This window comes from Schistocerca nitens, chromosome 11, assembly GCF_023898315.1.
Source record: "Schistocerca nitens isolate TAMUIC-IGC-003100 chromosome 11, iqSchNite1.1, whole genome shotgun sequence".
In the NCBI taxonomy this organism is placed as follows: domain Eukaryota; kingdom Metazoa; phylum Arthropoda; class Insecta; order Orthoptera; family Acrididae; genus Schistocerca; species Schistocerca nitens.
In genome coordinates this window covers 154445022-154471105 of record NC_064624.1, presented here as the reverse complement: position 1 = coordinate 154471105, position 26084 = coordinate 154445022, and the positions used below count along the sequence as shown (strand labels likewise).

The following is a 26084-nucleotide window of genomic DNA, read 5'->3' as shown; positions in this document are numbered from 1 at the left end:
GGGAGAAGAAGAGCTTGTGGCACAACTTGACTAGAAGAAGGGATCGGTTGGTAGGACATGTTTTGAGACATCGAGGGATCGCCAATTTAGTATTTGAGGGCAGCGTGGAGGGTAAAAATCGTAGAGGGAGACAGATTTAGAAGGATGTAGGCTGCAGTAGGTGCTGGGGGATGAAGAAGCTTGCACAGGATAGAGTAGCATGGAGAGCTGCATCAAACCAGCCTCGGGACTGAAGACCACAACAACAACAACAACAACAGCAACAACAATGCTAATTGGTAATTTCACTGGCTAAAGCAGTTTTTTGTATTGTATTCTTCAAAACTTTCGATACCAGTAATGATGTTGAAAGGACCAACATTTTGTGGTCGTTACAGCCAATAGTCACTCACTTTGTTGTTTTGATAAAAATTTCAAATCTGTAAATTTCGGGAGACATATAGCCAATACTTAAGAAAGTAGCAGAAATACAGTAAGTACACCTACAGTATTTGTGGAGAGGGACTGAAGAGGAATTTTTCATATGTTTCTGCAGTACACACAGAGTTAACATGCTGGCAAAATGGAAAACCCTGTTAATAAGTGAAGAAAGAAGTAATAACAATGTAAATTGTTCAATAATGTCAAACACAGTTTTGGATAATGAATGTGTAAGTGCTGCATAATATAATAGTCATGAATGACACAACTTCGATGCAGTTAGTGTATTACAAAAATAAATCAACAGTATCAAACCTGAAAGACAATATTCTATACATACCTTACCCAAAGGCCTACACACTCTCCCATGTTTCTCTTTAAAATGTACAAGCGTGATGTTGCCTACATAACACATTGAGAAGTTCCAACACATACAATCACAAAACATGAATAACAAATTCACTATTATTCCACTTTTGCTCTTTGAAAAAAATAACAAATAAGAATTCAATTTCCCAGTTTTCTACAGTCACGGCAAAGACAGTGTTGTTTAGTTTTTTAACCAGTTACTTTAATTTTAAAATGGAGTTCGTAGTGCATACTACATACTATCCTGCTTCATGTAATCAGTTATTTTTGTTTGCTTTTTGCATTTAAGGTGTATGTACACATTCTGCACTTGATGGTGTGTTCATTCTAATGCCTCGTTATTGCCGTTTGCATTACATTGTTGTTTCAAAATAAGTTTTTTTGTGAAGTTTCCAGTGCACTGAATTTTCATCTTGTTGGCTTTAGATGTCAGCTACAGTTTCTTCTTCAGTTGCCGAGGCGTGCACAGTAAGATTGTTGTCTACCTGGAGGTGTCCTCTGTATCAAAAGTTGATAAAGGTGAACAAAATTCTTTCACTAATTCCACCACGGGAATGTCATCCTCACCTTCATCATCAGGTGTTCCTGAAAATGTGTCACCCTTGGTGTGGTATGGTGAAGAGAGTTCTCAGAATCCTGCATGTTTAAAACAATTGGCAATTGTCTTTTGAGTGACTTTTTCCTGCACTCTGCTACCTTAAAATTGCATCAAGCACTTTGAAAACTGTTTCTTTCGAAAACATGTTTTTATCATTTGAATTTTTTTTACTGCATTTTTAGAGATTTTATAACTCGCTGGGCCCTAGCCTGTGGAACTAAAATGACACATGGAGGTAAAAACACAAGCTTTATACATGGCAGATTATTGACAGCTGCATGGAAAAGGCAGTTATTGACCAGGAGAATAGTTTTACATTTCTTTGATTTGAGCTGAGAGTCCAAGTTTGCAACACCTTTTGAAAACCGTCAGATGTCATCGAAGATTTTGCATTGTTTTCATAAAGTATGAGTGGGGGTGACTGTTTATGAAACACCTAGCTTTTCTCAATTGTCAGTCACGAAAGACTTTTCTTTACATGTTCCTGTCATATTGGCGGCATCCTTCACTGTGATTCTCACCTTGGACATTTTCCCATCCAAACACTGTTCACTTTTAAATTTCAGTGTCTTACCTGAGTTCATGTCGTAAGGCAAGCCAGTTTAATCTGCATTTAATATGTCATCTTGCTTGTAACCTTCCACAAAACACGCCACATCTTAGATAGCCACTCATTTGTTATACCATCAAGTAGTGTATCAGCTTCGCCACATATTTTAACAGCGAAACTATCTTGTTGGGCTCGGACACATTATAGCCAGGATGATGAATAATTGAAGTTTGGATTCCCCAACAGATGCGCAGATTCATTGGCTTTCACTTGAAGAGTAGGTCCATTGATCGGCACATTATTTGATCTTCGCTGCTTAAATTATGTAAACAAAGCTTCTTCAATTGTTGTGCTCCTATGCTCTCGCTCTCTTGGTTTTTAAAGAATTGTGTCGGCGAAGGGGAGGGAGGGGTTCTGTATTTTCTCTCTGTCCTTCCAAATTGTAGAAAGACAGGCAGTTCCTTTGTGATGCTAATGTTTGTGTACCCATTTCCTAATTGCCAGATTATATGTGACTTTTTTCAAATATTAAATATTTTCCTCTTTTTGGTGACATCTTTCAAATGATTCATTGACTGTTCAACGCAGATACTGATTTGAACCCAACAATCAATGGAAAACAAGAGTTTTATAATAAGCATTACATGAACCATGGACCTTGCCATTGGTGGGGAGGCTTGCGTGCCTCAGCGATACAGATAGCTGTACCGTAGGTGCAACCACAACGAAAGGGTATCTGTTGAGAGGCCAGACAAACGTGTGGTTCCTGAAGAGAGGCAGCAGCCTTTCCAGTAGTTGCAGGGACAACAGTCTGGATGATTGACTGATCTGGCCTTGTAACACTAACCAAAACAGCCTTCCTGTGCTGATACTGCGAACGGCTGAAAGCAAGGGGGAACTACAGCTGTAATTTTTCCCGAGGGCATGCAGCTTTACTGTATGATTAAATGATGATGGCGTCCTCTTGGGTAAAATATTCCGGAGGTAAAATAGTCCCCCATTCGGATCTCCGGGCGGGGACTACTCAAGAGGACGTAGTTATCAGGAGAAAGAAAACTGGCGTTCTACGGATCGGAGCATGGAATGTCAGATCCCATAATCGGGCGGGTAGGTTAGAAAATTTAAAAAGGGAAATGGATAGGTTAAAGTTAGATATAGTGAGAATTAGTGAAGTTCGGTGGCAGGAGGAACAAAACTTTTGGTCAGGTGAATACAGGGTTATAAATACAAAATCAAATAGGGGTAATGCAGGAGTCGGTTTAATAAGGAACTGCAAAAAGGTGGGAATTTAAGGAGATGGGGCCTGGATAAACTGAAAGAACCAGAGGTTGTACAGAGTTTCAGGGAGAGCATAAGGGAACAATTGACAGGATTGGGGGAGAGAAATCCAGTAGAAGAAGAATGGGTAGCTTTGAGAGATGAAGTAGTGAGGCAGCAGAGGACCTAGTAGGTAAAAAGACAAGGGCTAGTAGAAATCCTTGGGTAACAGAAGAAATACTGAATTTAATTGATGAAAGGAGAAAATATAAAAATGAAGTAAATGAAGCAGGCAAAAAAGGAATACAAACGTATCAAAAACGAGATCGACAGGAAGTGCAAAATTGCTAAGCAGGGATGGCTAGAGGACAAATGTAAGGATGTAGAGGGTTATCTCACTAGGGGTAAGATAGATACTGCCTACAGGAAAATTAAACAGACCTTTGAAGAAAAGAGAACCACTTGTATGAATATCGAGAGCTCTGATGGAAACCCAGTTCTAAGCAAAGGAGGGAAAGCAGAAAGGTGGAGGGAGTATATAGAGTGCCTATACAAGGGCAATGTACTTGAGGACAATGTTATGGAAATGGAAGAGGATGTAGATGAAGATGAAATGGGAGATACGATACTGCGGGAAGAGTTTGACAGAGCACTGAAAGACCTGAGTCGAAACAAGGCCATTTGAATATGTCTGCTTGTGTCTGTATATGTGTGGATGGATATGTGTGTGTGTGCGAGTGTATACCCATCCTTTTCCCCCCCCTAAGGTAAGTCTTTCCGCTCCCGGGATTGGAATGACTCCTTACCCTCTCCCTTAAAATCCACATCCTTTCGTCTTTCCCTCTCCTTCCCTCTTTCCTGATGAAGCAACCGTTGGTTGCGAAAGCTAGAATTTTGTGTGTATGTTTGTGTGTCTATCGACTTGCCAGCACTTTCGTTTGGTAAGTCACAAAGATGATGTGACTTACCAAACGAAAGCACTAGCAGGTCGATAGACACACAAACAAACACACAAAATTCAAGCTTTCGCAGAGGGTAAGGACATTCTAATCCCAGAAGCGAAAAGACTTACCTTAGTGGGAAAAAGGGACAGGTATACACCCACATACACTCACATCCATCTGCACATATAAAGACACAGGCATTGGAATGACTCCTTACCCTCTCCCTTAAAATCCACATCCTTTCGTCTTTCCCTCTCCTTCCCTCTTTCCTGATGAAGCAACCGTTGGTTGCGAAAGCTTGAATTTTGTGTGTATGTTTGTGTGTCTATCAACATGCCAGCGCTTTCGTTTGGTATATATATATATATCTCCCCCAGTTGGAGAAATGCGCAATTTTATGTTTCCGAGTATTTAAAGCAAGTTGCCAAATGTTTGCACCACTGTGAAATTTTATCAAGACTTGACAGTATTTGTGCTGCCCACCCCACCCCTTTCCCCCTCCTTTCTTTCCCCCAGTACAGTGCTTCATTATAGATAGCTCCCTCATCTGTGAAAGCTCTGAGGGTACTATTAATATTGTGTGCCAGGTCTTTAGCAATAGTTCCAGCACTACTTCTACATCTGTCATGTTCACCGTATCAAGTAACCCTCAGTCCCTTCACAAATTTCACTCAATGCCCTGTACTTTCGCATTGTCAATAATAGGTTTAGGTGTGGTATTGATTTTTCCAAAGTTAAGAAATACTTGCATCCACTTGGTTGCCTTGATCCACAGCTTTTAGGATGCTGTGCCTGAAAAGTGTAATTTTGTTTCTTAAAACATGTTTTTGGAATCCATAGTGGCCTGCTTTGGCCCTAAAGATACCAAAATATTTTCGCATCACAGGAACTTGCAAGTGTAGCATTAGTCCTTCAGTTTATAAAGCAGCAGCAGTATAGCAGGTGCTTGATGTCGTAAGCACCATGTGAAGACCATCTCTGAAAATACAATTTGGATTGGTGTCATACCATCTGGAAAAATTAAAAAGCCATCAGTCAGCATTATGTGTGATTGGATTTTCTCTTCATGATGCACAGTAACATCAAATGTTTCAATAAGTGCTGCATGTCCAATGTCCTGGATGGTAGAAGGGGACACTGAACATATTTAAGAAATCAAACAAGGATTAATTTTAAAAGAATTAAATGATTTTATAGTTGTTCAAAATATTCCACTCTAACACATTTTTGCATTCAGTGAAACCAGTCCTTAAAGCAACAATGCCACACTTCCTGAGACACTTCAGAAATGGGGTTTTTATAACAGTGTGTATACGCCCTGGAACAACCAGGAAATCTGGGAGAAACCCGGGAATTTCCTCATCCAGGAGAAATACAGGAAAAACCCAGAAATTTTTGTTGTAGTTTTAGGTTAAATTTTGATAATTTTGACAGGTAAGAAATGATAGTCTAGCAAAGAACTTTACTTGATTCTGGTACTTCAGAATAATACTGCAGCAATAAAACATAAATGAGAGAATAGCACCAAAAGAAAAATACAATTGCAAAGAAAATGCACCATTCACAGCATCAAAACACAGTGCACTCACAAGCATCTGCCGACAACAAAATGTGTCAAATACTATGCAGTACTTCGTAACAACAAACTGCTTTCGATGAGCACGATGTCACAACTATTTACATTTCTAACATGTCACAGGTAAATTTTGCAAATGGTGGTTTGCAAAGCATTAGTTTCTAAGTAAATTTCATTTTACACACAATGAATTATGTTACAAGTAAGGATGTGCGATGAATTTCTTAAATCACAGAGCATTAGATTCTCATTCAAAACACTTTGAGGACCAGACACTTCGAAAAATTTTGAGCCCAGAAGACGAGCCATTTATGTTATTATTTGAAAGTTTACTGGCACATTTGTGTTTGGCATATCTTATAGCATAACAAACACTAAAAAAAGAACAAGGTTAACTTTTCATATTTATTTTAATTCTTCATAGATTACAAATTATGCAATAACAGTGGCAAAAAGTATAATTATCATTCAAAAAACAGTACAAAGTGAATTCTTGAGCAGTTTCACCTGTTAATTGGCTTTTCTACGGAAAAGTCGAAGTGTTTGGTAGAATGTAAATTCAGCCATTTAACCCATGAAATTTTCGGTGCACAGTAGTGAAATTTATAATCGTGCTTGTCAGAAATATTCTGGTGCTGCAGTTTAAGCTGTGCTCCTAGTGTCATGCCTAACCACACTCTTGGGGAGGGGAACAGCCAAAAATTGCCATGCATTAAAGATGGTTCGTCTCTCTCTCTATATTGTCCCTCCGTTCAGAAAAAAGTACTTTCACCAGAGGTATACTGTACTTACACCTGGAAGAAAGTGTATTTATAACCGGGATATCCGGAACGTTCTTTTTCCCCCATGTACGCATATACAGCAAGTGATTCCATGCATTTTGTCTTTAATTTTTGGAAACAACAATAAATCACAACGTGCTAACGGAGACTGTATGGTGGAGGTTCCATGGTGTTGATCTATAGAGCATTCACATACTGTGTTATTAGTTTTTCTGTGTGACGCGTTTTCATGATGTAAAATTATTTTTTCTTTTGGGTGTTTTTCACTGACTTTTTCAAAAATTGGTGGTAAAGAGGCATATGTGTAACAACACCAGCAACAGTGTGTCTATCTTCTATAGGAGTAATATGGTCCCCTTTTGGAAAAGGTTTAGGTTCTGCTCAAAAGACCGATAGAAAAGATTGACTTTTGTTTTCGGAATCATGACATTACACCCAAGATTGATCACCAGTACCAATATTCCAAACCAAATTTCAGATGTTGCTTTGGAATTTTTCCTGAGTGTTTCCGCACCCATCAATGTATTGTTGATTTTGATTGAGAGTCAGTTTGTGTTGCACCACAAATCTTTCTCATAATTGATGTAAAATGTTTTGGATTTGACTCGTATCAACTCACAATGTTACCTGAAAAAATACAGATGATGTCCATTATTGTTATTCAAGCATTGCTCAAACAGCAGCAATATTTTCATCAGTAACAGCATTCTTTGGATGTCCTTCAGAAAAATTCATCACTATGAAAAAGAAACCAGTCTTTTGAATGTGCTACTACAATTACAGATTGTTGCCTTAGATGGGACTGTTTTGCCAGATACATTTCTAAGTCGAGCTTTACATTGGGTAGGTGTTAATGACAATTTAAAATCATAAAGAAAATCATAACCTGTAAATTTTCTCTAATCAAATACATTCGTCGGTACACAAAAAAAAAATCTTAAAATGATGATGATTAACAAAATGTTGGAGCTAATTGAACGAACTATGCAGCAATCAACTTGCAAAACATTAGAAAGTAGCTGTCAAAAATAAATGTGTTTCAATTGTTTATAGAAGTATGGCATTCTAAAAATTTTTCAGTCTGTCCCTCATAGCGAGGCCAGTGTACTTTGGGAGGAGAATGATGAAAATAAAATGAATGCTGGTAGTGAGTGAAGTTAACAGTGATGTCGTAAAGGCAGACATTTCTGTGTAGTTGATCTGTATTATGACAAAAAAAAAAAAAAAACGTAGTTAAGGGTGACCATTGCAATTATAATCTGAGACATCATTTCCTGTTCTAGGGGGCAAGATGCTGAGAAGTAACGTGAGGGCAAACTGCATTCAACATGGATGCTGTCGATGTCGCGGGAGTCTTGGTAAGTCAGTAATCTGTCTCCTGGCTTCTCAAAAGATATGTTCTGTTTCACATCAGCATACAACTTTTCCTTTCTATCTCATCATATTGAATACTGGTGTATAAGAGCACCAGTACACCTGTGATCCCTGATCCTGCAAAGAATTGAACTCCAATGTGCAGAATAGCTTCAGATTTCTGATAACTTTACAGATGAGATAATGCGTTAAGTATTTGGCATTTAGAAAATATTTGACCTTATGTTTAAGGTTGTTGGAAGTTGCTAAGTGCTCTCCTCCATGGTTAAGAGTATTAAAATCCTAATGGTAAACAGTTGAAAAGAAGATTTGCAACAGAGTGCCAGAGTTTTAAGCACTCCTAAAAAAATCAGTGAAGTTCAAATAATACTAGGTACAGAGAGCTGATTGAAACCTGAAATTGGTAGCAGTGAGATTTTGGGGGGAAATTTGAGTGTATATTGAAGGAATTGGCAAATGGAGCACGGAGGTGGCGTATTTGTCCCAGTAGACAAGAAACTGAAAGCCACCGGGATAGAAGTTGAAGCTGTATGTGAGATTGTTTGGGCAAGACTCAGTATTGTGGGTGGGCATAAAATGATAATTGGGTCCTACTATCGCCCACCAGACTCGTCGTCTGACGTAACCGAAAACATATGAGAAAACCACAGTTCACTCTTACATAAATTCCACAGTTATACAGAAATCATCGGTGGACACTTTATTCGTCCAACAGTTAATTGGGAAAATTACAGTTTTTTTAGTGGTGGGTGTGATAAGACAGACATCCTGTGAAACATTACATAATGTCCTCTCTGAAAACCACATAGAACAGATAGGTAGGATCGTCACTGATGATGGAAATATATTGGATCTAATGGCAGTAAATAGACATGACTTCTTTGAGGAAGTCCTCTTTGAAACTGGTATCAGTGACCATGACACAGTTGTGACAACAACGATTATGAAAGTACAAAGGACAACAAAGCAAGCAGCTATATATTTTCAGTAAACTAGATAAAAAATCAGTTGTGTCATATCTCAGTGGGGAACTTGAAACTTTCAGTACAGGGCAGAAGTATGTAGAGAAACTATGGCTCAAGTCGAAAGAATACTTGACCGTGCACTGGATAGTCAGTGCAAGGACAGGAGCATGAAAAGAAACTATGGCTCAAGTTGAAAGAACAGTTGACCATGTACTGGATAGATAATATGACCTGTAGAACAGTTCATAATGGGTGGGAAGTTCTATGTTACACAGTCACTGTAAAGAAACTTGTAAAGGAACAGAGATTTTCTGCACAATAGATGTAAAACAAAGCATAGGGAGGTGCTGAGTGAAACTCATTTATCTGTCAAGAGAGCCTTCAACGACTACCGTAGCAGAATATTGTCAGATGATATTTCACAAAAATCGAGGAAATTCTGGTTGAAGCAAAAGCTTAACTCTGTTTTCAAATGTTTCTTTACATAGGAAAACCCAGAAGAATTGTTCCAATTTAATCTCTGCACAACTGAAATGATAAATGAAGTGTGTCAGTGGCATTGAGAAAAAGCTGAAATAGTTAGAACTGAACAAAGCTCCAGGGCGAGATGGAATCCCTGTTAGATTCTATACTGAATTTGTGGCTGAATTAGCCCTTTTTAACTATAATGTACCGTAAATCCCTAAAAAAATCTGTGCACAGTTCTTGGAAAAAAGCACAGGTCACACCTGAAGAATGGTAGTAGAAGTGATGCACAAAACTACCATCCGATATCGTTAACATCGATTTTTTGTAGAGTCTCGAAACTTATTCTGAGCTCAAGCGTAATGAGCTATCTTGAACAGAATGACCTCCTCAATGCCAGCCAGCACAGATTCCAAAAGTGTTGATCGTGTGAAACCCAACTCGCTTTTCTCACATGACATACTGTATGCCTCGGATCGAGGCAGTCGGGTAGATCTAGTATTTCTTGATTTCCAAAAAGCATTTGATTCAGTACCACACCCATGCTTGGTGTCAAAAGTACCATCATATGGGGTATCAAGTGACATTTGTGACTGGTTTGAGGTCTTTTTGGTAGGGAGGACACAGCATGTTATCTTGGATGGAGAGTCCTCATCAGATGTGGAAGTGACTTCAGGTGTGTCCCAGGGAATTGTGTTGGGACCCTTGCTGTTCATGTTGTATATTAATGACCTTGCAGACAATATTAATAGTAACCTCAGACTTCTTTAAGATTAATCAGTTATCTATACGGAAGTACTATCTGAAGGAAGCTGCATAAATATTCAATCAGACCTTGATAAGATTTCAGAGTGATGCAAAGATAGGCAACTTGCTTTAAATGTTCAGAAATGTGAAATTGTGCATTTCAGAAAACGAAAAAACAATGTATCCAATGACTATAATATCTATGAGTCGCTGTTATAATCGGCTAACTCTTACACGTACCTAGGTGTAACACTTAGTAGGAGGCTGAGTTGTAGGTAAAGCAGGCAGTAGACTTTGTTTGATTCGTAGAATACTAGGGAAGTACAATCAATCTAAAAAGGAGATTGGTTAAAAATCACTCGTGTGACTGTTTCTACACTCCTGGAAATTGAAATAAGAACACCGTGAATTCATTGTCCCAGGAAGGGGAAACTTTATTGACACATTCCTGGGGTCAGATACATCACATGATCACACTGACAGAACCACAGGCACATAGACACAGGCAACAGAGCATGCACAATGTCGGCACTAGTACAGTGTATATCCACCTTTCGCAGCAATGCAGGCTGTTATTCTCCCATGGAGACGATCGTAGAGATGCTGGATGTAGTCCTGTGGAACGGCTTGCCATGCCATTTCCACCTGGCGCCTCAGTTGGACCAGCGTTCGTGCTGGACGTGCAGACCGCGTGAGACGACGCTTCATCCAGTCCCAAACATGCTCAATGGGGGACAGATCCGGAGATCTTGCTGGCCAGGGTAGTTGACTTACACCTTCTAGAGCACGTTGGGTGGCACGGGATACATGCGGACGTGCATTGTCCTGTTGGAACAGCATGTTCCCTTGCCGGTCTAGGAATGGTAGAACGATGGGTTCGATGACGGTTTGGATGTACCGTGCACTATTCAGTGTCCCCTCGACGATCACCAGTGGTGTACGGCCAGTGTAGGAGATCGCTCCCCACACCATGATGCCGGGTGTTGGCCCTGTGTGCCTCGGTCGTATGCTGTCCTGATTGTGGCGCTCACCTGCACGGCGCCAAACACGCATACGACCATCATTGGCACCGAGGCAGAAGCGACTCTCATCGCTGAAGACGACACGTCTCCATTCGTCCCTCCATTCACGCCTGTCGCGACACCACTGGAGGCGGGCTGCACGATGTTGGGGCGTGAGCGGAAGACGGCCTAACGGTGTGCGGGACCGTAGCCCAGCTTCGTGGAAACGGGTGCGAATGGTCCTCGCCGATACCCCAGGAGCAACAGTGTCCCTAATTTGCTGGGAAGTGGCGGTGCGGTCCCCTACGGCACTGCGTAGGATCCTACGGTCTTGGCGTGCATCCGTGCGTCGCTGCGGTCCGGTCCCAGGTCGACGGGCACGTGCACCTTCCGCCGTCCACTGGCGACAACATCGATGTACTGTGGAGACCTCACGCCCCACGTGTTGAGCAATTCGGCGGTACGTCCACCCGTCCTCCCGCATGCCCACTATACGCCCTCGCTCAAAGTCCGTCAACTGCACATACGGTTCACGTCCACGCTGTCGCGGCATGCTACCAGTGTTAAAGACTGCGATGGAGCTCCGTATGCGACGGCAAACTGGCTGACACTGACGGCGGCGGTACACAAATGCTGCGCAGCTAGCGCCATTCGACGGCCAACACCGCGGGTCCTGGTGTGTCCGCTGTGCCGTGCGTGTGATCATTGCTTGTACAGCCCTCTCGCAGTGTCCGGAGCAAGTATGGTGGGTCTGACACACCGGTGTCAATGTGTTCTTTTTTCCATTTCCAGGAGTGTAGTATATTGTTCAAGTGTGTGGGACTTGTACCAGATAGGACTAACAGGAGACATTGAATGTATACAGAGATGGGCAGCACGAATGGTCACAGGTTTGTTTGATATGTGGGAGAGTGTCACAGAGATACTGAAGGAAAACTACCCAGAGAAAGTCTACTAACAGAGTTTCAAGAACTGGCTTTAAATGTTGACCCTAGGAATATGCTATAATTCCCTGCATACCACTCACACAGGGATCGTGTGGATAAGATTACAATAATTACGGCATGCACAGAGGCAGTCAGTCAGTCATTCTTCCTGTGCTCCATACACGAATGGAACGAGGAGAAACCCTAGTTACGTGTACCTAGGGACATACCCTCTGCCGTGCACCTCACTGTGGTTTGCAGTGTGTAGATGTAAATATAGCTTTAGATATCAAATCCTGTGTGACTACAGTCTGGATAATTTGCGATCTGGATGTCACATTAAACACCTTCCATCCAAAAGTTTCCAAACTTAGGTTATTTGGGTACCAATTTCAGTGTTTTACAACATCATCATCAGACCCTGAGTGCAGACACCAGTGGTACCAGTATGAAATAGATAACCGAAATAGGGGTGTGGTGCAAGTCTTGTGCACAGTCGTAATATTTAATGACATAACAATACCAACCAGAGTAGGAAGTTATATATAGTTACAAGTAAATTAAGGAGTGAAGTAAGAGAATGGTGCACACCACATTAACTTAAACTAGTGAGCAAAGTATATATGTCATATAATCGTAAAAAAGGAACCTGCTAAACGGAGGTAAATACAGGGTGATTCAAAAAGAATACCACAACTTTAAAAATGTGTATTTAATGAAAGAAACATAATATAACCTTCTGTTATACATCATTACAAAGAGTGTTTAAAAAGGTTTTTTTTTTACTCAAAAACAAGTTCAGAGATGTCCAATATGGCCCCCTCCAGACACACGAGCAATATCAACCCGATACTCCAACTCGTTCCACACTCTCTGTAGCATATCAGGCGTAACAGTTTGGATAGCTGCTGTTATTTCTCGTTTCAAATCATCAATGGTGGCTGGGAGAGGTGGCCGAAACACCGTATCCTTAACATACCCCCATAAGAAAAAATCGCAGGGGGTAAGATCAGGGCTTCTCGGAGGCCAGTGATGAAGTGCTCTGTCACAGGCTGCCTGGCGGCCGATCCATCGCCTCGGGTAGTTGACGTTCAGGTAGTTACGGACAGATAAGTGCCAATGTGGTGGCGCTCCATTCTGCTGAAATATGAATTGTTGTGCTTCTTGTTCGAGCTGAGGGAAAAGCCAATTCTCTAACATCTGGGCTGCGAACAAATGCTTGCTGGATGCGTGCTACATTTTCATCACTCGTTCTCGGCCGTCCAGAATTTTTCCCTTTGCACAAACACCCATTCTCTGTAAACTGTTTATACCAACGTTTAATACACCACCTATCAGGAGGTTTAACACCATACTTCGTTCGAAATGCACGCCGAACAACTGTCGTCGATTCACTTCTGCCGTACTCAATAACACAAAAAGCTTTCTGTCGAGCGGTCGCCATCTTAGCATCAACTGACGCTGACGCCTAGTCAACAGCGCCTCAAGCGAACAAATGTACAACTAAATGAAACTTTATAGCTCCCTTAATTCGCCGACAGATAGTGCTTAGCTCTGCCTTTTGTCGTTGCAGAGTTTTAAATTCCTAAAGTTGTGGTATTCTTTTTGAATCACCCTGTATTTCCTTTGTTTGCGCATACGGTACTCTCGTAATGATTTATAGGGAAGTATTTCAGGCCACAATTTTGGTTACGACAGTTTTGATAGATATCCCCTGGACTGTAGTGGCATGCACCTGTGATGCCTTCCTTTGACTAGGACCTCTGTCTTTGGAAATCACTGGTTTTCACCTTTTGCTTGTTTGGTTTGAACGCTTATCTATCTGTCGGCAGATGACGGTTGAAGTGATCGCTGTAGCAAGTACGTACGAACGTTATTTTCTATCTTGTATTGTTATTTCAATTATGGTTCCTTTCATTTGTTACTGCCTGTGTCTCATTTCTTTTGAACAGAAATCTACTAATACCAGTATTGCTGGCCCCCGTTTTGATCACAACCGAAGTAGGATCTTCCTACACCTTGGCCAGGGTAAGCTTTCATTCATATATTGTTTTTCACATGTGTTTGTCTCATGTTTTGGTGCATAACAACCACATCAGATTTTGAGCACGTATCACCTGGTTTATTGACAATATATGCACCTTTATAGTAGCTAGATTATATATTTCCTTTTCATTCTTCCTTCCTTCTTCATTAGAAGTAGAATTAGTACAGTTCTATTGACAATATGTACTTTCATAGTATTTTATTTTCGGTTTTACTTTTTTTTTTTCGGTGGAAGTGTGATGAGTACGATTACGAGTAAGGATGGTAGACCTCAGGTAACCACATTCGTGTTCCATCTCGTGTAATTAGGGACGCAGCAATGATTACACGTGACACACTTGCAACAATTGTGGGTTCTGACTGTATATAATCATTTGAGGCTGTCTCTCACTGTGTGGTCTTTTTGTGGTTTTTATACTACATAGTATTTGCCTCTTGTCATATGTTGTCATTTAGATACTTACTTTTTTGGGTGTTCCCAGTCATACAGTATTGTAGCACTAATTTGGTTGAAGTGTACCGAAAGTAGGTAATGTTAACGAATGTGCTCATTTCATTAACCTTTTGCATTTTAACATGTATTGATCGTGCTGCTGTCACGGGTTATCGCACAGTAATACCCCCGACCCTTTAAGCACTAACTTTGACGAGCAGTGACACGTCCTCGACCGTTACTAAAAATACGATATTGCAGTGCCGGTGTTATTCTGACGACTATGCGGTGAACACAGCCGTTACTAAACGCGTCGGATGAATTCGCAGTTGCGAATAATAACTACTATCAGCTGTAGAATGGAATGACGACAATGAAAGTTTGTGCCAAACTGGGACTCAAACCCGGGTTTACCCACTTGTGATAAGTGGCAAATCAGGGTTTCAGTCCCGGTCTGCCAAAAATTTTCATTGTCATCATTCCATTCTACAGCTGATGGTAGTTATTATTCGCAACTGCGAATTCATCTGATGTGGTTATTAAAGTGGTTTTGGTTTTATTGGCCATGTAAATTGTAGATTTGTATGGCTTTACTGTCTGTAGTACGTCTGTGGGTACAGTACTGCACATGTAACAGAGGGACCTGTGTTCCCACACAATATTCAAATCGTTAGGCATGCTACTCGTTAAGGACTTTCAACAAATTGTATCAGTTTCGCGACATTATTTGACGTGATGTAATGGAACCACTCTTACGGACTCCATTACCTCCACTAGTTGATTATGTGATTTTTCTCCTACAATTCTGACCCCAAATATGTCAACTCTGATGTTGTGTGCTCCCCCCTTTTTATAGAAGTTAGACATCACCTGGGTTTCCACAGGTTTTATTCAATTGGCAGTTGTTGTTTAGACAATTTTATGATGTCTTATATGCTGATGGCACGGCTCTCTCATTTTTTGGTTTAACGTTTTCACAGTGGAACGGTTTATTATTAATGATTTACAACACAGAAATTCTGGTAACACATGATGTTCTAATCTGATATGGATGTACTTCCTCTCTCTGTTTTTTCCCCCTTTGTTTAGTCCATGTGAGAGTGTTAAGCATTCTTTCACATAAGAGGTTTTATACAATAACCACGGTCGACGGCTTGCACAAAACATTCTTTCTTTTTCCTTTTAGGATTAAACTACTTGAAATACAGGGGCTTGACTTCCCATGTATGGCTGTAGACTGCCGTATTTACTCGAATCTAAGCCGCACTTTTTTTTCGGTTTTTGTAATCCAAAAAACCGCCTGCGGCTTAGAATCGAGTGCAAAGTAAGCGGAAGTTCTGGAAAATGTTGGTAGGTGCCGCCACAACTAACTTCTGCCGTCGAATATACGTAGCGCTACACAGGCATGCTTCGCAGGCACAAAGATAAATACTGGCGCCAAAACCTCTGCCTCAGTAAATAAATTTAAAAAAAGGTGGAAGACGAGCTTTTTCCTCCGCCTCGAGTTTCGACCACTGCATTTTCATACATTATCCAACGAAGTAAATACAAATTCCATATTGTTCATCTTCGAATGTAGCAGCATTTCAATGTACTACGAAAATCCGACTGAAAAGACTGTTTGGGATGTTTGTCAATATGGCCAACTCTACGTTCTGAATTTTTTCCTACCCGTGAGAAGAGATGGTTGCTAATAGGAACTTTTATGAACTGTGAATCACATGCAGTATTCTCTTCACCATAAGAATAATACGAATATAAACATTTTGCCATGTATTCTTTTGTGTTTGCTGCTATTTCATTTAGATCCTGTCTGCCTAATAAACTGCGAAACTAGTGTGAGACAACAGCAAACGCGGTGGAATATACATATCATGTAATGTTTATATTCGTATTATTCTTATGCGTAATAGTGATACAGTCAGAAATGAAGCACGGCAAATGAGTAAATTTTTAAATCTAAGATGACTCCTATTTCTGTACACAAAGATTTTCAAACGGAGAAAAAATTTAGCTAAACTCTCGTTCAGAACATCTTCTATCATACGCAGTCTATTATTTGGTTCTTGTTGATTATTATCAAAGAAAGCAGCAGTGTAAGTAACAACAAATAGCAGTCTCTTGCCATTGGTTCACTAATGAGACAATTCCTCTCTTTTTTTTATTGTAAGCGGCGGTAGCGCGCACAAAAGCAAGCCATGCCGCGAGCGGCGACAGTTCGTAAACACACGGTATCAGAATGCGACAAACAATGCATGACACAGTACGATAATGCATTTTCGGCTTAGAGTGACGTAAACACCTATAACAAAGAAAACAGCACTTGTCAGATCAAAGAAAAATAAGCACTCTATTCAAACCAGACGAAGCACGTGAAAAAGGAAAGGTACCCGTATAAATACGGACGGAGCGCCTGACGCATAGCAATGGCTACCTGGTAAAGCTTAACTGCTAAGCTTACGACTCGAACCAAACGACTGTACTGTATCGTCATTCATTCGACCTAAATTGTGTTTCATATTACAATGGACCAAATTTGTTTCGATTTGGAGGTGCGGCCTAAAACTTTTCTCTCCCCTTCAATTTCGAGTCTCAAATTTCAGGTGCGGCTTAGATTCGGGAAAATTTTTTTCCCTTGATTTCGAGTCTCATTTTTCAGGTGCGGCTTAGATTCGAGTAAATACGGTAATATATGACAGACTGGAAGTATTGAATGTCTGATCATTTTGTTATTTTCAATTAAAATGGGGTTCCACTTTTCATTTGTGTTTGCCTGTGTATTAAAATACATTAACATAGTTTCCTGGTTATGACTCAGTGCTGAGTGCAACACTTCCATGTATATTGTACTTATGAGACACCACTCAGTGAGGAACACACAATTGTGTTTGTGACCTTTGTACTTCTCGCTAACAATTTTGTACAATAAACATGTAATGGCACACAGTATTGGTTTTTACTGATCTTCAACATGCACAGAAATTTTTCATAATACATATTCATTACTTATTTTGTAATATCACTTTTCTAGGCTGCACTACAACTGTGCAGTTGCTGTTCTTCAAATGATACAGGTGTCGTTAGCTTTTTGTAGCTTCCTAGTTTTTTCACAAGTCCTGTGTGAGGTAGGTTAACATTGCCTCCATGTACTTACTTGCTTACTGTCATTCTTCGACATGTAACCACAATGGTTGCAACACTACATTGGTTGGCATGATGATGATAGTGTTGTGAGTGAGTTTTTTCCTCCTTCAAGTTACATGACGAGTGTTAGTTTTCCAGCGAATAGTAATTTTATTAGTTGACATTGGTGTTTATTCAGGTCACTCACCTGAACCTCAGTTGCCTTGATAATACCCAACACAGTGTTCCGGTATATTCCTTGATATCAATTAACTGTCTAATCGTAAAGGTTCTAACTGACATATTACATATTGTATAGTATACCCCAAGAAATGTACTCTGGTGGTTTTTCTGTCGTAGGTCATACTATCTATTCTCTTCCTGTGCTTAAGGGCTACCTGATAGATAGGTAAGCACCTTTGGTTGTTCTGATTGTAATGAGTGTCTTTCTAATACGCTACATATGCATCACAGTAGCTTTCTTTCAGGCTTATTCCATAGCTTATGGTTTAGTATATCACCTAGCCACACGCCTGCTTACTGGCAGACTTACCACTTTCATGATAATGTTGATTTTGTCATTGCCATATTTCAATACGTACTACTTATTAGGAATTTGTTACGGTACATTACTTTAGAGCCACAATTTGATTCACTAGAAATGTTTTATTATTGCATCTTATGTGTTTGTGAGTGATAAATTGCACTGATGTATTTTATATTCTCCTTTTATTAGTTATTAGTAGTATATGGAAAATGATGATACAGATAGTTTTGGGGTTGACCTCCAGTGAGTGGTATAAGTTTTACTAGTATATGAGAGCATGTAATCAAATGTTTAATGTTCACACTTTACTTATCAATATATGACTACATTATTTTACTCCAGTTTTTTCAGGGGCATTGCGGTAGCATTGTACTATGTTATCTATGCATAATATGAAATATTGACCTCTGTTTATTAGGTTCCTTTTTTACAATTATATGATGTATATACTTTGCTCACTAGTTTAAGTTAATACGGTGTGCACTGTTCTGTTTCTTTAGTCCTTAATTTACCTGTAACTATGTGTAACTTCCTGTACTGGTTGGTATTGTTATGTTGTTATGAGGGCTGTTCAATAAAGAATGATCATAATTTTTTTTGTGGTCATAATTTTTCGCACTAAAATTTAATCGTATGATATTCTATTAGCTTAATGTGCAACAAACACGCCATAGTAGTTTCGTTGTTGGGACTGCTGGTTCCTGCCTGTGAGAAGCAGGCAACATCAGATGTTCAGTATCGCCTCCACTGCAACGGAGGTAACACGTGAGGAGCAATATGCGGCTTCGAAATTCTGCTTTCGTCTCAACAAATCTTTAGCTGAGGCCTATATAATGTTACAGGAGGCCTATGGAGGTCTGTTCTTCCCTACAGCACAGCTCAAAGGTGGTTTAAAATGTTTAAAGAGGGGTGACAATCAATTTCAAAGGAAGGTGGACACGGTGCTCCAGTTACTGCTCTTACGGAAGAAAACGACACAGCTGCTGTCATTGTGAGAGAGGATCGATGAATAAGATCACTTTCTGAAATACTGAACATTTCATTGGCTGCCATCCACATGTTGGTGACAGAAAAATTACACATGAAACGTGTTTGTGTGTGATGGGTTCCAAGACTGTTGATTCCCGAACAAAAGGACATTCGCGTGCAGGTCTGCGTGCAGTTAAAGTTTGATGTACCCCCATAAAAGCAAAAGTGGTTGTTTCTGCTGGGAAAGTTGTGGTCATCTCATTCTTTGATGTTCATGGAATGGTTTATCAGCATGTTCTACCTGCAGACACATCAGTAAGTGGACAATACTACAGGGATGTCCTGAAAACATTGGAAGTGTATATCAGGTGCAAAAGATGACATTTCCATGAAGCAGGCTGGATGCTGCACCACAATAATGCGCGGCCGCATATTGCCAATGTTGTTGCTGAATATTTTGCAAAAATCAACGTGAAGTCCATCCCTCACACTCCCTGTAGTCCGGATTTAGCCCCATGTGACTTTTTTCTATTCTCTAACATGAAGAAATGCCCTCGTGGGGTGGCATTATCAATCATCAGAAACAGTGGTGAAAGTTGTGGAGGTGATTTTGAAGGACCTCTCAAAAAATGGTTTCCAGCATGTATTTGAAGACTGGCAGAAACGCTGGGACACATGCATCACTTTCATGGAAGACTACTTCGCGAAAGACCACCAAAATTATGAGGACGAGTAAAGGTTGTTGTCAAAAAAAAAAAATTATGATCATTCTTTACTGAAAAGCCCTCGTACATATTACCACCGTATATAAGACTTGCACTATGCCCCTTTTTTATTTATTTCATATTGGTACCATTGTTGTCTGTACACAGGGCCTGAAGATGGCTTAGTAAAACGCTGAACTGATAGCCAAATAAAATAAGTTTGGAAACTAGACGGCTGAAAGGTGTTTAGTTTCACATCCTGTATCAAACATTTGAGCCGCGCAACCAACTCTAAAAAATGGACATACAGAGAATTTGCGATCTGTCTTAAGCAAAAGCAGGTTTTTGACGTTATTTCTGCCAAACTGTTTGTCATTAAGTGATATAATTTTGCAGGTACATCTGGTGGTATACATGGGTACTGTCTGCAGTTTTGTTGCAAATAGAGTTAGCAGTAAAGAACCAATAAATTAAAACATTATTCCTGGTGCTGAGGTTTTACTGCATGAATAGCAAAAGTGTAATAACCGATAAGTTTTATAAAGGTTTGGAATTGTGTGTTAAGTTTGTTGGAAGTTGCTGTGTCCACATTTCAAATACTGCATGAATGTGGTCGGGTGATTTGCATTTATGTATACAATGGCTCTAACTGTAATACTTGTCTTACCTTATTAAACCTTCAACATAAGATTATATCTATTTATAAGTCGATTGACGGAATTTTAAATTTTGTAAATACCTGTAGGAACCATTGAAAAAGCATATTTTGTTACCACTGGAAGCCATTAAGGTCCCCATACACAAGCAAATTCTTTATCAGATTTTACTATTTTTGCCAAATATTTGATATTGTACAGTGCTGTTTGATGTGTTTGTAAGAAATTTTGACTATCGGAAAATTGGACAAGTGTGTCGCACATTCCTTGTGTTGGTGTTTTGCTGCACGTGTTTAATGAAAAATAGTTGCATTACAACTTATCCCACTGTATCATGAGTTCTCACAACTACGGAAACTACGGTCGAGAATACAACCGAAACAGCACTGGCAGTTACCAAAATGACAGAGCTATTGCATTTCTTCCAGCCATAAATTACATGGAAAGAGATGAAGAAGAAAATCATTTTTCTATGCACAACACACAAGTGGTAGCGGAGTAAAATAAAATTGAATTCCTCTGGTTCTCCCACAGATGATGTAGGCCATATGTTACTGCATTAAAGTATTTTAATGAACTGTCATTATAGGACCACGTGGAAGAGAATAAATTTTTGCACACCTGGTGGGCTACAGTATTGGTGACCCATGGCCGATACACGTATTGAAGATTCGTGCTGCTTGTTAACGAACAGCCACATGAAAGTATCCTGCAAAGACCACATGCACATCCTTTCAACCCAAGGAAAACTATCCATACATTAACAATGTTGTAACATTGGCATGACTGCACTTGTGCATATTTTGTATTCTTTCCGGATTTATATTTGTTAGGATTATAGGCTTGTTTCATTGTACTCTATTTGTCCCTTTCATTGATATCTATAATAGACAAATACTTGTGTGTGTGTGTGTGTGTGTGTGTGTGTGTGTGTGTGTGTGTGAGAGAGAGAGAGAGAGTGAGTGTGTGTGTGTGTGTGTGTGTGTGTGAGAGAGAGAGAGAGAGAGAGAGAGAGAGTTTTTTCACTGTGCTGAGGGTATATATAATGATTCTGTTGCAGGAATTTGACTGCATAGTCTTAAGAGACGAGCTGTTGGATTCCAGAGAAGCCATTCAGCGAGTTATAGCAGAGGTGAGGCATCCACTATGTTTTTGTAAATTGATTTCCCAATACTGCTTCTGGTTGATGATGTACATAGTCCAATAATTATTCTAGATACATCCTTTAACTGCTAAGTTTCCTCTTCCACAATTGACAGTGCTCTCAGCTAAATGTTGTACCATCTTTGTGTCAGTTCTGTCGACACATTTCACATGTGTGAGGTCGGTGCCCTCTTAAAAGGAATGAGTATGCATAGACACAGGGTAGTGAGTATGGAAGTGGTATAACACTTAAAAATAGCCAATATAATTGTCCACCTGGATAGCTATTTATATTTTATTTTTTAAAATTATACACTTTAACATGTTTTGGCCACAGTCATCCTCAGAATCACATTTAAAATCATTCTTGTTTACACTATACCTGCATCAGATTAACAAAATGATTGACAGTGAAATATGGAAGGGACAGCAAAGCACAGTTGAGCACGGAATACAGGTTTGTCATATCGTTAACGATTGCACTTCTCGACATAAAATAATACCTTTCTTCCTATTATTTGCATCTCTTGTCACTAGCAAGAGGATGTAAGTGTCTGTTTGATAATCATTATGAGCTATGTATAATTAGCATATTGGATATGAAAAGGGTGCTCAAATGGATCACAATTCTTCACTAACAACATTAAAATAATAGGAACTGTAGTGTTCATGTAGTACATCATACTAGTGCAGAGGGGATTTCTTAGTAATGAGATGAGATTGCTTATGGAAGTGAGGACCACACAATCTCTTCAGATGATTAACAATGTCTCGTGAAAATGGAGAACGTGATGCAACGATATCACTTCTCACCATTGCAATTTTGCATCCACTAATTTTTTTGTATCTGAAATGGGAGGGCTCTGTCAACTGAGAACGAAGAAATCTTACTGCCACTGAATAATTCTACCTTGCAAAGAGTGGCATACTGTTTTTTTTATAGTCGCATGTTCTTTCCTCCATTCATGTGGCGATGGACAGCATCTTGTTGGAATGGGTCCCATCTGTTACTCATTGTTCTGCCCTCCTATTTTTACTGGCTGTTCGTAATTTAGATGAACCATCTACTCCCTGTTTTGCACAGTATTTTTCATTACAAACTTTTGCAACAGTGTTTGTATGAGTCTTCAAAATCTTTACTGTTCTTTCTACTGTCATATAAGCAGTAAATTTGCACCAGTCTCCTCCATTATCAAAATATTCCCTCACTGTCCACACCCGCACCTCTGACCATGCAAAATGTGAGGCAAGCAGTTTGCTGGACAGACCATTTAGCAGCCACACTTATCTGCACATTTCCGTTTCAAGCTTCAGACATTCTGTAGCACAAAATAAACTCACCACACAGGGAAAGAAAGCACACAATGTAATAGATCACAACTGTTAGATCATTCGTTATTGGCCAGAAGTGTCATCTCCAACTTGCTAGAAACTGCAGTAGCAGAACAATTTTCTAACGGTGAATGGAACTGAAGGCGTGACTGAGCACATTCTCTGAGTGGTTATTTCTGTGGTAGCAGTCTTGTAAACAGCTTTGCTATTGTGATTTAGGTACAGGACCACAGACTAGTCAACAAGTGTATGTGAGAATGGGCAAGATGCAGCGTATTGAGATTTTAAATGTGACTCTGAGCATTCCTGTGGCTGAAATATGTTAAGGCATATACTTAAAAAAGGTAGTTGAGACATGCAATTACTGACTAATCACAATGATTGCAGATTCTTACAGTAATTTTATGTCATTTATAGACTGTCTTAAGATAATTGGCCTTCACAAATTTTTGAATACAGAGTTTTCCTCTAGAATGGAATTGGTCTTTCAGCAATTTCTATTATTACTGCTGTTGCTTGGGAACAGCACAGTAGCCAACATAATCATGGTAAATAAATACATTTAATAACAATCCAGGTGGAAAATATTGTCATTTCTAAAATTTGATATATTGTTACGTTACGGTAGAGGTCATAATCTGCACAGTTCAGCACATCTCAAAGTAAATGAGAGTCCCTTCACAGATTGCTGGTTCTTTTTGTGTACAAATTACATTTGTTGTTGTTGTTGTGGTCTTCAGTCCTGAGACTGGTTTGATGCAGCTCTCCATGCTACTCTATCCTGTGCAAGCTTCTTCATCTCCCAGTACCTCCTGCAACCTACATCCTTCTGAATCTGCTTAGTGTATGCATCTCTTGGTCTCCCCCTACGATTTTTACCCTCCACGCTGCCCTCCAATACTAAATTGGTGATCCCTTGATGCCTCAGAACATGTCCTACCAACCGATCCCTTCTTCTGGTCAAGTTGTGCCACAAACTCCTCTTCTCCCCAATCCTGTTCAGTACCTCCTCATTAGTTATGTGATCTACCCATCTAATCTTCAGCATTCTTCTGTAGCACCACATTTCGAAAGCTTCTATTCTCTTCTTGTCCAAACTATTTATCGTCCATGTTTCACTTCCATACATGACTACACTCCATACAAATACTTTCAGAAAAGACTTCCTGACACTTAAATCTATACTCGATGTTAACAAATTTCTCTTCTTCAGAAACGCTTTCCTTGCCATTGCCAGTCTACATTTTATATCCTCTCTACTTCGACCATCATCAGTTATTTTGCTCCCCAAATAGCAAAACTCCTTTACTACTTTAAGTGTCTCATTTCCTAATCTAATACCCTCAACATCACCTGACTTAATTCGACTACATTCCATTATCCTCGTTTTGCTTTTGTTGATGTTCATCTTATATCCTCCCTTCAAGACACCATCCATTCCATTCAACTGCTCTTCCAAGTCCTTTGCTGTCTCTGACAGAATTACTATGTCATCGGCGAACCTCAAAGTTTTTATTTCTTCTCCATGGATTTTAATACCTACTCCGAATTTTTCTTTTGTTTCCTTTACTGCTTGCTCAATATACAGATTGAATAACATCGGGGAGAGGCTACAACCCTGTCTTACTCCCTTCCCAACCACTGCTTCCCTTTCATGTCCCTCGACTCTTATAACTGCCATCTGGTTTCTGTACAAATTGTAAATAGCCTTTCGCTCCCTGTATTTTATCCCTGCCACCTTTAGAATTTGAAAGAGAGTATTCCAGTCAACATTGTCAAAAGCTTTCTCTAAGTCTACAAATGCTAGAAACGTAGGTTTGCCTTTCCTTAATCTTTCTTCTAAGATAAGTCGTAAGGTCAGTATTGCCTCATGTGTTCCAACATTTATACGGAATCCAAACTGATCTTCCCCGAGGTCCGCTTCTACCAGTTTTTCCATTCGTCTGTAAAGAATTCGCGTTAGTATTTTGCAGCTGTGACTTATTAAACTGATAGTTCGGTAATTTTCACATCTGTCAACACCTGCTTTCTTTGGGATTGGAATTATTATATTCTTCTTGAAGTCTGAGGGTATTTCGCCTGTTTCATACATCTTGCTCACCAGATGGTAGAGTTTTGTCAGGACTGGCTGTCCCAAGGCCGTCAGTAGTTCCAATGGAATGTTGTCTACTCCGGGGGCCTTGTTTCGACTCAGGTCTTTCAGTGCTCTGTCAAACTCTTCACGCAGTATCGTATCTCCCATTTCATCTTCATCTACATCCTCTTCCAGTTCCATAATATTGTCCTCAAGTACATCGCCCTTGTATAGACCCTCTATATACTCCTTCCATGTTTCTGCTTTCCCTTCTTTGCTTAGAACTGGGTTTCCATCTGAGCTCTTGATGTTCATACAAGTGGTTCTCTTATCTCCAAAGGTCTCTTTAATTTTCCTGTAGGCAGTATCTATCTTACCCCTAGTAAGATAAGCCTCTACATCCTTACATTTGTCCTCTAGCCATCCCTGCTTAGCCATTTTGCACTTCCTGTCGATCTCATTTTTGAGACGTTTGTATTCCTTTTTGCCTGCTTCATTTACTGCATTTTTATATTTTCTCCTTTCATCAATTAAATTCAATATTTCTTCTGTTACCCAAGGATTTCTACTAGCCCTCGTCTTTTTACCTACTTGATCCTCTGCTGCCTTCACTACTTCATCCCTCAACGCTACCCATTCTTCTTCTACTGTATTTCTTTCCCACATTTCTGTCAATTGTTCCCTTATGCTCTCCCTGAAACTCTGTACAACCTCTGGTTCTTTCAGTTTATCCAGGTCCCATCTCCTTAAATTCTCACCTTTTTGCAGTTTCTTCAGTTTTAATCTACGGGTCATAACCAATAGATTGTGGTCAGAGTCCACATCTGCCCCTGGAAATGTCTTACAATTTAAAACCTGGTTCCTAAATCTCTGTCTTACCATTATATAATCAATCTGATACCTTTTAGTATCTCCAGGGTTCTTCCATGTATACAACCTTCTATCATGATTTTTAAACCAAGTGTTAGCTATGATTAAATTGTGCTCTGTGCAAAATTCTACCAGGCGGCTTCCTCTTTCATTTCTTAGCCCCAATCCATATTCACCTACTACGTTTCCTTCTCTCCCTTTTCCTACACTCGA

The 26084-nt window shown here is 39.8% G+C and overlaps 1 protein-coding gene across 3 annotated transcripts in view; it reads left to right on the top strand.

The window, feature by feature from the left end:
• The window catches only part of LOC126213511 (zinc finger protein 227-like), a 129056-nt gene that overhangs the window by 56914 nt on the left and 46058 nt on the right, over positions 1-26084 (top strand). For all 3 annotated transcript variants that reach the window (XM_049941341.1, XM_049941340.1, XM_049941342.1), the window contains exons 2-3: positions 7780-7854; positions 21513-21584. In XM_049941341.1, the coding sequence (XP_049797298.1) occupies positions 7825-7854; positions 21513-21584 (102 nt within the window). In that variant the 5' untranslated portion in view covers positions 7780-7824. The remainder of the gene's footprint in view (positions 1-7779; positions 7855-21512; positions 21585-26084) is intronic.